The sequence below is a fragment of the Phocoena phocoena genome, chromosome 4, assembly GCF_963924675.1.
Source record: "Phocoena phocoena chromosome 4, mPhoPho1.1, whole genome shotgun sequence".
Lineage (NCBI taxonomy): Eukaryota > Metazoa > Chordata > Mammalia > Artiodactyla > Phocoenidae > Phocoena > Phocoena phocoena.
Window position 1 is genome coordinate 12943035 of NC_089222.1, and position 15662 is coordinate 12958696.

General features: G+C 39.5%; 1 protein-coding gene across 1 annotated transcript in view; it reads left to right on the plus strand.

Moving 5' to 3' along the window:
- Positions 1–15662, plus strand: part of COL6A5 (collagen type VI alpha 5 chain) — a 107150-nt gene that overhangs the window by 53080 nt on the left and 38408 nt on the right. The window contains exons 29-32 of the mRNA XM_065876871.1: positions 1116–1151; positions 1271–1307; positions 10612–10623; positions 13744–14231. Coding sequence (XP_065732943.1) covers positions 1116–1151; positions 1271–1307; positions 10612–10623; positions 13744–14231 — 573 coding nt within the window. The remainder of the gene's footprint in view (positions 1–1115; positions 1152–1270; positions 1308–10611; positions 10624–13743; positions 14232–15662) is intronic.

The window sequence follows — 15662 nt, forward strand, 5'->3', positions numbered from 1 at the left end:
CTGTCACTTGTAAATGGAAAAATAAGACTCTGAATCTTTTAGTGAGATGCATATTTCTTGATTTGGGTCAGGAAGAAAATATGCCCCCAGTGGGTAGAATCATGGATGCCATGACAGTTCTGGTTAATACCAGCAGCACACAGTGGGCCACATCAGCATTCAGCAGACACTTAACTGTTCAATGGATGGATGAATGGATGGATGGATAGATGGATGGATGGACAGATGCCCAGTTGTCATTTAGAACAGAGGTTCTTACACTGACATTCATGGATGAGCTTCTGAGGGGTCAGTGAAATCATACAGCAATCATGAGCATGTGACAGCATTTTCTGAAGCCAGCAAACATCCTAGCTTTCAGTGTTTGATCAATTAAGCTAATGTCTACCTAGACTGAACTGAATGGTTTTTCTAGGACGACAAGAAGGAAAGAAACAAAAGTACTTTTTAAAGATACTTGCACTGCAGATAGAACATTTAGAAGGCATTTCTCATAATAATACTTAAAAGCTGCCCAAAGGGATTCATATGTGCAAACACATTAAGAACCAACTGCCAAGAAGAAGGCTGATCCTGATAAAAAGGAATTAAAAAGAAAATGAGAAAAGCTCACACTTGTCAAGAAAGGGAGCTGACTGTGTTTAGCGCCTTCCCTGACATCTCACCCAATTATCTGTATTCCTTTCCTCCATCACCTTCAGCATTTATGAGCTTAGTGTGTATGCTCTCCTTCTGTGTAATGTCCATTTAGCTATATAATTGTCTTTTTTTTTCACATATGTTGAGGCTGTGTGCTGCTGCCAGTGTTTTAAATATACTTCAGTAAATGTCTCTCCTTCATGCTACTCTTTGGGAAGCCTGCTGTTTATAATTTTAAGTATTATTATGAGAAATGCCTTCTAAATGTTCTATCTGCAGTACAAGTATCTTTAAAAAGTACTTTTGTTTCTTTCCTTCTTGTCGTCCTAGAAAAGTCATTCAGTTCATTCTAGGTAGACATTAGCTTAATTGATCAAACACTGAAACGGAAACGTTTATACTCTCAGTGTGTGGGGGAAAAGCACTGAAGACTCCAATTCACATACCAATAACTTGCTCTGTTTTTGTTTTCCTAGGGCCCTAAAGGCATGGCAGGGCAGCGGGTATATTCTGTATGTATCGCCTTATTCACACACACAAAAATGCAACCTGTTCACTGGGAAATGAATATGGCTACTTGGAATTCACTGCGTTCATGTTTCTTATTTTCTCTCTCCTTTTTCATGTACAGCAATGTGATCTAATCCAGTTCATGCAGGACCATAGTCGTGAGTATCTGTCTCTTGTAGAGCATCATTGATCAGTGAGGGCACTTAGGATGAAGGCAGTGTGGGGATGTGGAATCAGTAGGCTGAACTCACTGGTTGAGAAACCATATGTCCTTGGCAGCAGGCTTGCTGTGAGTGCCTGCTGTGGGAACAGCTCACAACAAAGGAGGAAGGAAAAGGCACATGCCTTAGCTCAGAGGTGTGTTTCCTAGAGGGAGAGAAAACATGCCTGTGGGAAACAATCAGTGACCAACTCAAAAGGTGTGTGACTCAGCTCACACTAGTATAACAATTATGTACAAAGGCCTGGAGGGCATGGTGTTAAAGGGATGGACATGGGGATCTGGGGTTGTTTGGCTACTTAATTAATGAAGGCTGCTTGAATGGAAGTCATTGAATCTGGTTATAGGAAGTGATGGGAAGCAGCAAGAGAATAGTTTCACAGACTCAGAGACATAGAGAACAGACTTGTGTTTGCCAAAGGGGTGGGGGGTGGGGAGGGATTGATTGGGAGTTTGGGATTAGCAGGTGCAAACTATTACATATAGAAAGGGTAAACAACAAGGTCCTACTGTGTAGCACAGGGAAGCATATTCACTATCCTGAGATAAACCATAATGGAAAATAATGTGTATATGTATATATATGAATAACTGAATCACTTATCTGTACAGGAGAATTTAACACAACATTGTAAATCAACTATGCTTCAATAAAATAATTTTTTTAAAAAAAATAGTAGTTTCAGCAAAGGAATAAAGCAGGGTCAACAAAGAGAGAGGTTGTCTTTCGTTATGATCAAAGAGAATATGAGGTAGAAAGAAACCCAGTGAACTCATTTCTGGAAATTTATGCTAAGGAAATAAAGGGGAAAAAAACTATAGGTACAGAGGTTGTTGAAATATTATACATTAGAGAAAAATGACTATATAAGTAGACTGTTTATACTTATAGAATAATTGGGTTATAGTCCATCATGCTCTGACAAAATATTAAGCAGATATGATTTTTATGAAGACTCACACAAATATGAAAAATATTGTCATTAAAAACTAGAAAATTAAATTGACTCTTCATTTTTACATATAGGTAAATATATATACATAGAAACAAATACTAGAAGAGGAATTGGGAAAATGTAACCATGTATTGTGTTAGGGTGGTAGAATTCTAGGTGATTTGACTTTCTTCATGTTTCCATTTCAATTTATAATCATGCCTATACAATCACAATCAGAAGAATGGAAAATGGGAAAATCAGAAAGACTTATTATAAGAGACTGGATAAAAATGTAGTCATTGCAAGTGTATGGCCAGGAAAGACCAACAACAAAAACAAGTTTAAAACAACTGTAAGGACTCCCTCTTGCAAGAGCACCAGAATCACAAGTAACTGCTGAACAATCATTGATAGGAAGACACTGGAACTCACTAAAAAAGATACGTCACATCCAAAGACAAAGGAGAAACTACAATGAGATGGTAGGAGGGGGTGCAATCATGATAAAATCAAATCTCATAACTGGTGAGTGGGTGACTCACAAAATGGAGAACAATTATACCACAGAAGTCCACCCACTGGATTGAAGGTTCTGAGACCCATGTCAGGCTTCCCAGCCTGGGGGTCCAGCAACAGGAGGAGGAATTCCCAGAGAATTAGACTTTGAAGGCTAGCAGGACTTGATTGCAGAACTTAAACAGGACTGGGGGAAACAGAGATTCCACTTTTGGAGGGCAAACACAAAGTAGTGTGTGTATCAGGACCCAGGGAGAAGGAGAGTGACCTCATAGGAGACTGAATGAGACCTACCTGCTAGTGTTGGAGGGTCTCCTGCAGAGGTGGGGGGTGGCTGTGGCTCACTGCAGGGAAATGGACACTGGCAGCAGAAGTTCTGGGATGTACTCCTTGGCATGAGCGCTCCTGGAGTCCATGATTAGCACCACTAAAGAGCCTGTAGCCTCAAGTGCTGGGTCACCTCAGGCCAAACAACGAATAGGGAGGGCACTCACCCCCACCCATCACCAGACAAGTAGATTAAAGTTTTACTGAGCTCTGAGCAACACCCAGCTCTACCCACCACCAGTCCGTCCCATCAGGAAGCTTGCACAAGCCTCTTAGATAGCCTCATCTACCAGAGGGAATACTATAGAAACAAGAACTACAATCCTGAAGCCTGTGGAACAAAAACCACATTCACAGAAAGACAGACAAAATGAAAAGGCAGAGGGCTATGTACCAGATGAAGGAACAAGATAAAACCCCAGGAAAACAATTAAATGAAGTGGAGATAGGCAACCTTCCAGAAAAAGAATTCAGAATATTGATAGTGAAGATGATCCAGGACCTTGGAAAAAGAATGGAGGCAAAGATTGAGAAGATGCAAAAATGTTTAACAAAGACCTAGAAGATTTAAAGAAAAAACAAACAAAGATGAACAATACAATAACTGAAATGAAAAATACACTAGAAGGAATCAATAGCAGAATAACTGAGGCAGAAGAACAGATAACTGACCTGGAAGAAGACAGAATGGTGGAATTCACTGCCATGGAACAGAATAAAGAAAAAAAGAATGAAAATAAATGAAGACACCCTAAGAGACCTCTGGGACAACATTAAACGGACCAATATTTGCATTATACCAGTCCCAGAAGGAGAGAGAGAGAAAGGATCTCAGAAAATATTTGAAGAGATTATAGTTGAAAACTTCCTTAACATGGGAAAGGAAATAGCTGCCCAAGTCCAGGAAGCACAGAGAGTCCCAGACAGGATAAACCCAAGGAGAAACACACCGAGACACATAGTAATCAAATTTACAAAAATTAAAGACAAAGAAAAATTATTAAAAGCAACAAGGGAAAAACAACAAGTAACATATAAGGGAACCCCCATAAGGTTAACAACTGATTGCTCAGCAGAAACTCTACAAGCCAGGGAGGAGTGGCATGATATATTTAGAGTGATGAAAGGGAAAAACCTACAACCAAGATTACTCTACCCAGCAAGGAACTCATTCAGATACAATGGAGAAATCAAAAGCTTTACAGACAAGCAAAAGCTAAAAGAATTCAGCACCACCAAACCAGCTCTACAACAAATGCTAAAGGAACTTCTCTAAGTGGGAAACACAAGAGAAGTAAAGGACCTACAAAAGCAAACCCAAAACAATTAAGAAAATGGTAATAGGAACATACATATTAATAATTACCTCAAATGTTAATGGATTAAATGCTCCAACCAAAAGACACAGGCTTAGTGAATGGATACAAAACCAAGATATATATATATATATATATATATATATATATATATATATATATATATATATATATATATATATATATATATATATATGCTGTCTACAAAAGACCCACTTCAGTCCAAGGGACACATACAGACTGAAAGTGAGGGGATGGAAAAAGATATTCCATGCAAATGGAAATCAAAAGAAAGCTGGAGTAACAATACTCGTATCAGATAAAACAGACTTTAAAATAAAGAATGTTACAAGAGACAAGGAAGGACACTACATAATGATCAAGGGTTCAATCCAAGAAGAAGATATAACAATTATAAATATATATGCACCCAACATAGGAGCACCTCAATACATAAGGCAAATGCTAACAGCTATAAAACAGGAAATCGACAGTAACACAATAATAGTGGGGGACTTTAACACCTCACTTATACCAATGGACATATCATACAGAGAGAAAATTAATAAGGAAACACAAGCTTTAAATGACACAATAGACCAGGTGTATTTAATTGATATTTATAGGACATTCCATTCAAAAACAGCAGATCACACTTTCTTCTCCAGTGCACATGGAACATTCTCCAGGATAAATCATATCTTGGGTCAAAAATCAGCCTTGGTAAACTTAAGAAAACTGAAATCATATCAAACATCTTTTCCAACCACAACTCTGTGAGATTCGAAATGAATTACAGGGAAAAAAAAACGTAAAAAATACAAACCCATGGAGGCTAAACAATGAGTTACTAAATAACTAAGAGATCACTGAAGAAATCAAAGAGGAAATCAAAAAACACCTAGAGACAAATTACAACAAAAACACAGTGATCCAAAACCTATGGATGCAACAAAAGCAGTTCTAAGAGGAAAGTTTATAGCAATACAAGCCTACCTCAAGAAACAAGAAAAATCATAAATAAATAATCTAACCTTACACCTAAAGGGACTAGAGAAAGAAGAACAAACAAAACCCAAAGTTAGCAGAAGGAAAGAAATCATAAAGATCAAGCAGAAATAAATGAAATAGAAACAAAGAAACAAAGAAAATAGTAGCAATAAAAGTGAAAGCTGGCTCTTTGAGAAGATAAACTAAATTGATAAACAATTAGCCAGACTCATTGAGAAAAAGAGGGAGAGGACTCAAATCAATAAAATTAGAAATGAAAAAGGAAAAGTTACAACAGACACCACAGAAATACACAGCACCCTAAGAGACTACTACAAGCAAATCTATGCCAATAAAATGGACAACCAGGAAGAAATGGACAAATTCTTCGAAAGGTATAACCTTCTAAGACTGAGCTAGGAAGAAATAGAAAATATGAACAGACCAATCACAAGTAATGAAATTGAAACTGCGATTAAAAATCTTCCAACAAACAAAAGTCCAGTACCAGATGGCTTCCCAGGTGAATTCTATCAAACATTTAGAGAAGAGCTAACACGCAACCGTCTTGAACTCTTCCAAATAATTGCAGAGGAAGAAACACTCCCAAACTCATTCTATGAGGCCACCATCAGCCTGATACCAAAACCAGACAAAGATACTACAGAAAAAGAAAATTACAGACCAATATCACTGATGAATATAGATGCAAAAGTCCTCAACAAAATGCTAGCAAACAGAATCCAACAACACATTAAAAGGATCATACACCATGATCAAGTGGGATTTATCCAGGGATGCAAGGATTCTTCAATATACACAAATCAATCAATGTGATATACCATATTAACAAACTGAAGGATAAGAACCATATGATAATCTCAGTAGATGCAGAAAAAGCTTTTAACAAAATTCAACACCCATTTATGATAAAAACTCTCCAGAAAGTGGGTATAGAGGGAACCTACCTCAACATGATAAAGGCTATATCCAGCAAACCCACAGCAAACATCATTCTGAATGGTGAAACACGGAAAGCATTTCCTCTAAGACCAGGAACAAGACAAGGATGTACACTCTCACCACTATTATTCAACATAGTTTTGGAGGCCCTACCCACCGCTATCAGAGAAGAAAAAGGAATACATATTGGAAAAGAAGAAGTAAAACTGTCACTGTTTACAGATGACATGATGCTATACATAGATAATCTTAAAGATGCCACCAGAAAACTACTAGAGCTAATCAATGAATTTGATAAAGTTGCAGGATACAAAATTAATGCACAGAAATCTCTGGCATTCCTATACACTAACAATGAAAGATCAGAAAAGGAAGTTATGGAAACAATCCCATTCACCATCACAACAAAAAGAATAAAATACCTAGGAATAAACCTCCTGAAGGAGGTAAAAGACCTGTACTCAGAAAACCATAAGACACTGATGAAAGAAATCAACGATAACACAAACAGATGGAGAGATATACCATGTTCTTGGATTGGAAGAATCAGTATTGTGAAAACGACTGTACTACACAAAGCCATCTATAGATTCAATGCAATCCCTCTCAAATTACCAGTGACATTTTTTTACAGAGCTAGAACAAAAAATCTTAAAATTTGTATGGAGACACAAAAGACCCCAAATAGCCAATACAATCCTGAGGGGAAAAAATAGAGCTGGAGGAATCAGGGTCCCAGACTTCAGACTATACTACAAAGCTACAGTAATCAGACAGTATGGTATTGGCACAAAGACAGACATATAGATCAATGGAACAGGATAGAAAGCCCAGAGATGCACCCACGCACCTATGGTCAATTAACCTGTGACAAAGGAAGCAAGGATAAACAATGGAGAAAAAACAGTGCTGCTGGGAAAACTGAACAGCTACATGTAAAAGAATGAAATTAGAACTCTTCCTAACACCATACACAAAAATAAACTCAAAATGGACTAAAGACCTAAATATAAGGCCATACACTATAAAACTCTTAGAGGAAAACATAGGAAGAACACTCTTTGACATAAATCACAGCAAGGGCTTTTCTGACCCACCTCCTAGAGTAATGGAAATGAAAACAAAAATAAACAAATGGGACCTAATGAAATTTAAAAGCTTTTGCACAATAAAGGAAACTATAAATGAGATGAAAAGAAAACCCTCAGAATGGGAGAAAATATTTGCAAATGAATCAACGGACAAAAGGTTAATCTCCAAATTATATAAACAGCTCATGTAGCTCAATATTAACAAAACAAACAACCCAATCCAAAAATGTGCAGAAGACCTAAATGGACATTTCTCCAAAGAAGACATACAGATGGCCAAGAAGCACATTAAAAGATGCTCAACATAACTAATCATTAGAGAAATGCAAATCAAAACCACAATGAGTTATCACCTCACACCAGTCAGAATGGTCGTCATGGCAAACTCTACAAACTATAAATGCTGGAGAGGGTGTGGAAAAAATGGGACCGTCTTGCACTCTTGGTGGGAATGTAAATTGATACAGCCACTATGGAGAACAGTATGGAGGTTCCTTAAAATACTAAAAATAGAATTACCATATGACCCAGCAATCCCACAACTGGGCATATACCCTGAGAAAACCATAATTCAAAAAGATGCATGCACCCCAATGTTCATTTCAGCACTATTTACAATAACCAGGTCATGGAAGCAACCTAAATGTCCACTGACAGATGAATGGCTAAAGAAGATGTAGTACATATATACAATGGAATATTACTCAGCCATAAACAGGAATGAAATTGGGTCATTTGTAGAGACACGGTTGTACCCAGAGGCTGTCATATGGAGTGAAGTAAGTCAGAAAGAGAAAAACAAATATCGTATATTAGTGCATATATGTGGAATCTGGTAAAATGGTACAGAAGAACCAGTTTGCAAGGCAGAAATAGAGACACAGATGTAGAGAACAAACGTATGGACACCAAGGGAGGAAAGCCGGGGGGAGGAAGTGGGGTGGGATGAATGGGGAGATTGGGATTGACATGTATACACTAATATGTATAAAATAGATAACTAACAACCTGCTGTATAAAAAAATAAATAATTAAAATAAAATAAAAAATAAATTAAAACTCTAAGGCCACAGCGGGAGAGGTTTGGTACCACTGAGGATGAGAAGAGAGAGGAAGAATTGTGAAGAAAATCTATTGGTAGGAAGAAGTGATGAGTTTAAACATTTTAGAGGCAGAGGAATGCTGTGTAGACCCTAAAGTGAAATGATCTACAGGCAGAATGGAAGCTGGAGTTACTAACGTCCTTAGAGCCACAGGGATGAATGAGCTTCCAAAGGATGTGAAACTAGAGAGACAGAAATGGAATTCCAAGGATTGAACCCAGGGAGATCCATTAGCAAAAAGAGTGGGCCCAACACCAGAAAAAATGGCACTGCAGAGATGAGGAAGTCCCAGGTGTGGGCAACTTGGAAAGTGGCAAGAAGCAGCCAGTGGAGAAAACTCCAAGGTTGAGTGGGGGAACCCATGTCAAAGATGTCACTTGAGAGCTGAAAGGCTCTTCAGCACAGGGAGGAGGTGAGAACCAGCCTGGGGCACAGGGAGAGGACAAGGGGAGAGCTATTGTAGGGAGAGGAGTGTGTGATCTAAATCAGGGAAGACCCAAGGGGTGGAAGGGGCAGGGAGGTGAATACCTATCTTGGAGGATTTGGGGTGTGAGGGCATTTTCCAACACTGCATGAAAGGAGTTAGCCAAGAAATTAAGGGGTTGTTGGGGAGTGGGCAGAGTCTATAACCAGACAGGGTGCTGATCAGAGAGCATGGAACTCTAGAATACAGAACTGAGATAGGGGTTTGGGTGACAGGCCTTTGGAGCTAATTCAGATGCCCTGCGAGGTTGGACCCCTTCTGCACCATGTTTGTTCTTCAGCCCTACAGCAGCTCCAGCCACACTGGCATGAGGGCCCTGGGATGGTGGGTGGGAACTTCCCCCAAAATAAAGTAAGAGATCTAGGAAGCTGGGGAGAAAGGAGAGAGAAAGGGAGGTTGGGAATAAAACAGGAGGGCCCAAGTAATTGGAGTCTTAGAAGGAGAGACATAAGAAAGAGAATTTTCAGGAAAAGCTAAATTGAAAAAAAGAAACACCCTAAAGGAGGTCAAGTAGTTTCCCCAGACTGAAACTCAGACAAATGCACCTAATTCTAGAGTTTGTTCTTCTGGCCTCACAGCTGGGCTGGAGGTTAACAAATGGGACTTCTTAGTCAGGAAGAGAGATCTATTTCAGGCCTTGAGATGCAGAGGAGGCCGTGAGTTCTGTGTGCTCTCTGTTGGCAGTCAGCATCTCAGCAACTGTAGGATGAAGACAAACAAAAATGTTCCTAGGGTTGATGTGAGGGTGTCTGTGGGCTGTGGGCCAGCAGGATGGATGACCAATTTGTTGCCAGGGCTAGTAAAATCTTTTATTGTCTCGGAGTGATTCATTTGCTTCCTAGGGATTGAGTAAAATGAACATGGAAATTGTCAGGCCTGTGCTTTCTTCAAGATTTGCCAATATTTCCCCCTGTTACATCTCATGCTTACCAGGTAAATCACTTGGAGAAATCAGATGCTCGGGAGAAAGAAGGGGGTTCCCTCAATCTGGATACAAGTTCACACAAACACAGGAGCTGTATTTTTTTTTAGCAGAGACGAAGTTCATTTGGAAATCTCCACAGCTCTGCAGAAAAATAGAGGTTCCCAAGGTGCTCATCAGGGAAGAAAATAAGACCCCGTATTTTAGTCCTGCCTTGTTGAATGGCTCTCAGAAGGCTGTAAAATAGAGACAAAACAAATTGAATTTTAGCTATCTTACCTTTTAATCAGAGGCTCATCTGTTCTGTTTCTAAAACAAGTGATCAGTGATTCAAATTTCAACCAGAATTCTGCTAATGTCTGCTGGCCACAGCTCACAAGAAGGAAAGGTCAGGAAGATCCACAAAATAATAAACTTCTGTGTCCACCCTCCTCCATCCTTTAACCTTGGCTTCCTGTTACTAGAAACTAGCCCCATTTGCAATTAGAGTTAAACAGAACATTAAACTTTGTTGAAATTTTATTTTTTGGATTAATTTTAGTCAGCATTCCAAAAGTGTAACAGACTCTTTCTCTCTCTCTCCTCTTTATAGCTTGTTGGAAAGGTGAGTATTCTTACCATATTATGCAGCTTGCTGAAATAATTCTTGCATTCTGACAAGACCATATACACACTACTATATATAAAATAGATAACCAACAAGGACCTACTGTATAGCACAAGGAACTATACTCAATAGTTTATAACAACCTATAAGGGAAAAGAATTGGGAAAAATATATATATATATATATATGTATGTCTAACTGAATCACTTTGTTGTAACTAACACAACACTGTAAATCAACTATACTTCAATAAATAAAAAAAATAAAAGTAAATGGGCAAAATATTTGAATAAACACTTCACAAAGAAAAAATAAGAAACTCTCATCCCCATGGGAAAAGAGACTTCTTCCTTCTGTGCAGACACTTATTATGACTATAATTTTAAGTGTCATGTTTGGACTTAACTATAAAATGCTGACTGCCAGCTCCCAGATCTTTCACATTGCTGTTCTTTCCAGGTCCTGCCAGTTTCCAACTAATTTTCTTCACGGGGTAGGTCCTGTGTTGCTGGGCAATTCAGTGCAGGGCTGCTCGCTGCCTGACCCATTCTGTTGTTCCATCTGCTGCTGAGTCCATGGACACTGGCTCCTTGGACGGGCAATGTTTCCTTTCCTCTCTCTGACCTCCATTCACACCTTTCACCTCCATGTGCCCACCACTCGTCAGCCGGACCCAGAGGATGGAGGATCGTCTTCTTGGGGCCTAGACTACAGTCGGTGTTCTGTGTTGCCTTAGACCCCTCGGATGATGTCACCTCTGAGCCGGTTAAGTCAACTCCAAGAGCTCCTGGTCTCCTAGAGGCCTGCTGACATAGATCCACCAGATCTTTGAGCTCATCCCAAAGTTTGGCACCATTCACTTTATTCCAAAAAAAAAAAAAAAAATTCTTAGTAAATCTAAGCACTCAGTAAAACATCAGGGGTTTGAATTAAATTTATCAGGTACCCTACTGGGCACTAAGAAAGGGAGAGATTAAAAATAAATGGAAACTGCTGCTGCCTTCTAGGAAAATCTGTGATGATAAGTCAGCTCTGAAGATGCTATCTACCACTTCATTAATCATTTTTAGTATAGGGCTAAGAAATAAGGCATAGCCCATTTTTCTCATTTTCTTGTTCATTATTGGCTTGCATATTTTAAAAATTTCTTCACAGCAAAATGTCTTGATTCAAAATACATCTCAAAATCAACACTTCCTCTTCTATTTCTGTTACTGGTAACAATGGTGGGGAGATGCTATATTTTGAGTTTTATGCATTTTGATAGTTAGCCAGATTGGGGAGAGTAGATGTAGATGAGGGGGTGCTTAATTTTTAAATAATTTCATTTTCTCTTCCTGTGTTCAGACTTTAACAAGGACTTTGAAAAGTTTGGTTTGATACATAGGGCAGATTACCTATGAAATTCCCAAAGTGCAGTCATCATAAAACTATTAGGATTGAGTTGGAGATTACAGACAGTCCCATCTTTATAATAGCTTGTTGAAAGCCTGCCATGGTCCACTGTGCTGCCCCCTTCCTCCTGCCACCCTCGCTGTCATCCCAAAGCCCCTGAAATCCTCTCTCTCTGGAAACAGCCTCTTTGTCCTCTGAATTCCTGTGAAGAATAATAATCACTCTCTACCTTTCAATATCGTGATCTTCCCCAGACAAGTTCCTCGAGGGCAAACTTGGATTTGTTCATCTTCGTATGTATCTCACAGCACATGTTACCCTGCATTTCACATGGTGGATACTCAATAAATGTTTGCACATAAGTGGATGAAAATCTTCCAGCTGACTTTATCATTATTAGTAGATCATTTCTGAAGTTTTTTGTTTTGTTTTTTTTTTTTTTGTGTGGTACGTGGGCCTCTCACTCTTGTGGCCTCTCCCGTTGCGGAGCACAGGCTCCGGACACGCAGGCTCAGCGGCCATGGCTCATGGGCCCATCCGCTCCGTGGCATGTGGGATCTTCCTGGACTGGTGCACGAACCTGTGACCCCTGCATCAGCAGGCGGACTCTCAACTACTGCGCCACCAGGGAAGCCCCATTTCCGAAGATTTTTGAAGAGAATAAACTTTCAGATTTTTTTTTGAATTTTTTTTTTTTTATACAGCAGGTCCTTATTAGTTATCCATTTTATACATATTAGTATATACATGTCAATCCCAATCCCCCAATTCATCACACCACCACCACCCCCCACCACCACTTTCCCCACTTGGTGTCCATATGTTTGTTCTCTACATCTGTGTCTCTATTTCTGCCCTGCAAACTGGTCATCTGTACCATTTTTCTAGGTTCCACATATATGCGTTAATATACAATATTTATTTTTCTCTTTCTGACTTACTTCACTCTGTATCACAGTCTCCAGATCCATCCACGTCTCTACAAATGACCCAATTTTGTTCCTTTTTATGGCTGAGTAATATTCCAGCATATATATGTACCACAGCTTCTTTATCCATTCATCTGTCGATGGGCATTTAGGTTGCTTGCATGCCCTGGCTATTGTAAATAGAGCTGCAGTGAACATTGTGTTACATGATTCTTTTTGAATTATGGTTTTCTCTGGGTATATTCCCAGTAGTGGGATTTCTGGGTCATATGGTAATTCTATTTTTAGTTTTTTAAGGGACCTCCATACAGTTCTCCATAGTGGCTGTATGAATTTACATTCCCACCAACAGTGCAAGAGGGTTGCCTTACCTTCAGATTTTCTGATAAGCCATAGTTTCCTTTAAAAATTTTCCATGCAGTAAAATTCACTCTTTTGTTCAGTTTTTACACATGCATAGATTCATGTAATCACCACCACAATCAAGATACAGCAAGTTCCATCAGCTCAAATACTCCTACCAATTTCTTTTTAAATAGTAAACTGATGGTGGGCAGTGAAGTCTGAGCATTATATAGCAAAATATCACTGCTCTGTATTTAGGTAACACCTTCAAACTAACAAAGGAGAGTCTTTTCCTCCCTTTACATGTGGGTACCTCTGGTTCTAGGGTTTACGTGACACTTGCATTTTCCCAGACCTCAGTGTCAACCTATCTCGCTGGAGTAAAGGGAATGGGAAAGGCTTTTGACCCAGTGAAATAACTTAATACTTTTGCTTCTCATTTTTGTAGAAAAGTGTCCAGTGTATCCAACAGAGCTAGTATTTGCCCTGGACCAGTCCTACGATATCACAGAGCAGAGATTTAATGAAACGAGGGACATCATCATTTCTATTGTCAATGACCTTCACATCAGGGAAAATAATTGCCCTGTGGGAGCAAGAGTTGTTGTGGTTTCCTTCGACTTAGACACCAACTACCTCATCCGTGGGTCTGACTACCATAGTAAGAAGCAACTCCTTCAGCTTCTTTCCCAAATTAAATATCAAAACTCTGGAGAAGTCCGAGACATTGGTAACTCGATGAAGTTTGTGGCTCGGAACATCTTCAAGCGGACGTTAGCAGGAGCCAATGTGCAGAGAGTCGCTGTGTTTTTTAGCAATGGACAATCTGCCAGTAGGTCATCCATCATCACAGCCACCATGGAGTTTAGTGCCTTGGATATCAGCCCTGCTGTCTTTGCTTTTAATGAAAGAGTTTCCCTTGAGGAGGCTTTTGAGGTAGGTACTTCCCTGGTCAACATATTTATTTTTAAGATATTAGTACTGGCAGGACAGGAATACTGGGGAGTAGGGGGACAGATGTGGCCTCTTGACCCCTTTGCAATTTTCACAGCTGTATTGTTGCCAGGGTCCATGAAATCCAATTTTTAATAAGCACAGTAGCCAATGATAGCAGCCACCTTTGTTCAGGTCCTGCTGGGCACCAGGCACTGTCCCTAGAGCTTTACATACACACTCAGGCATTCGCCAACCCTCTGAAGTAAATGCACGTTATCTCCATTTAAAAATCAGGAAACTGAGGCCCAGAGAGTTTGAGTGACTTCTTCAATTTTGTACAGCTATTAAGTGGCTAAATCAAGATTTGAAATAGGGCTATCAATATAATGCTTTACCAGCCCTCTGCCAACCTGGTGTTTCTCAAATCTGTCATCTGCTAGCTGTATCTCATTGAACAGCTGGTCTTAACCTGTAATAGGTGAAGTTTATGGGGTTTTTGAACCCTTAATGTGTAAAACTTTGATGGGTATGAACCCTTTTTCCCAAGAGAGGTTCCATCACTTTTGGATTCACAGATTCTCATGGGATCTTTGCTTCCCTCTTTCTCCCCGCAAACTGAAGAACTTCTCCATCTACTGTTCAACTATTTTAAAATCTACTCATTATCCATGAAATACATGCTCCTGGACCTGGGTGGAATCATTATGTCATCCAAGAGGCTATAAAGGTCTTTTTTTTTTTTTTTTTTTTTTTTTTGTGGTACGCGGCCTCTCACTGTTGTGGCTTCTCCCGTTGCGGAGCACAGGCTCCGGACGCGCAGGCTCAGCGGCCATGGCTCACGGGCCCAGCCGCTCCGCAGCATGTGGGATCTTCCCGGACCGGGGCACGAACCCGTGTCCCCTGCATTGGCAGGCGGACTCTCAACCACTGCGCCACCAGGGAAGCCCTATAAAGGTCTATTTTTACACAAATACACATGTCTACTATAAAAAGAAAAGCCCTCTATAACATGAAGAGAGTCAATAATCGTAAGATATCCATGAATATTTTGGAAATAGGAGTCATAGGGAGAATAGATCCTGACAGAAAGGATTGTAGGAATTTGAAGTCGTTTCTATAAAAATAATTACTTCCCAACATAGATAATTTATTTATTGGTTTTGTTATGGTATATGTCCCCCCACTAGAATGTAGGATAGAGATTTTATCTGCTTTGTTCATTTCTGTATCTCCAGCACCTAGAATATTACCTATTTAACATTGTAGCCATTCAATAAATATTTGTTGAATGAATGCATGGATGAATGAAGAACATGTGGTTGACTCCTGTGAATAAACTTCCTTGATTACCAAGGTTGCAGTTAATCTTTACATGGGGGACCAACAAGGTCAAACACAAAATGACACCCAAAGTATCCAGTTTCATAAAAA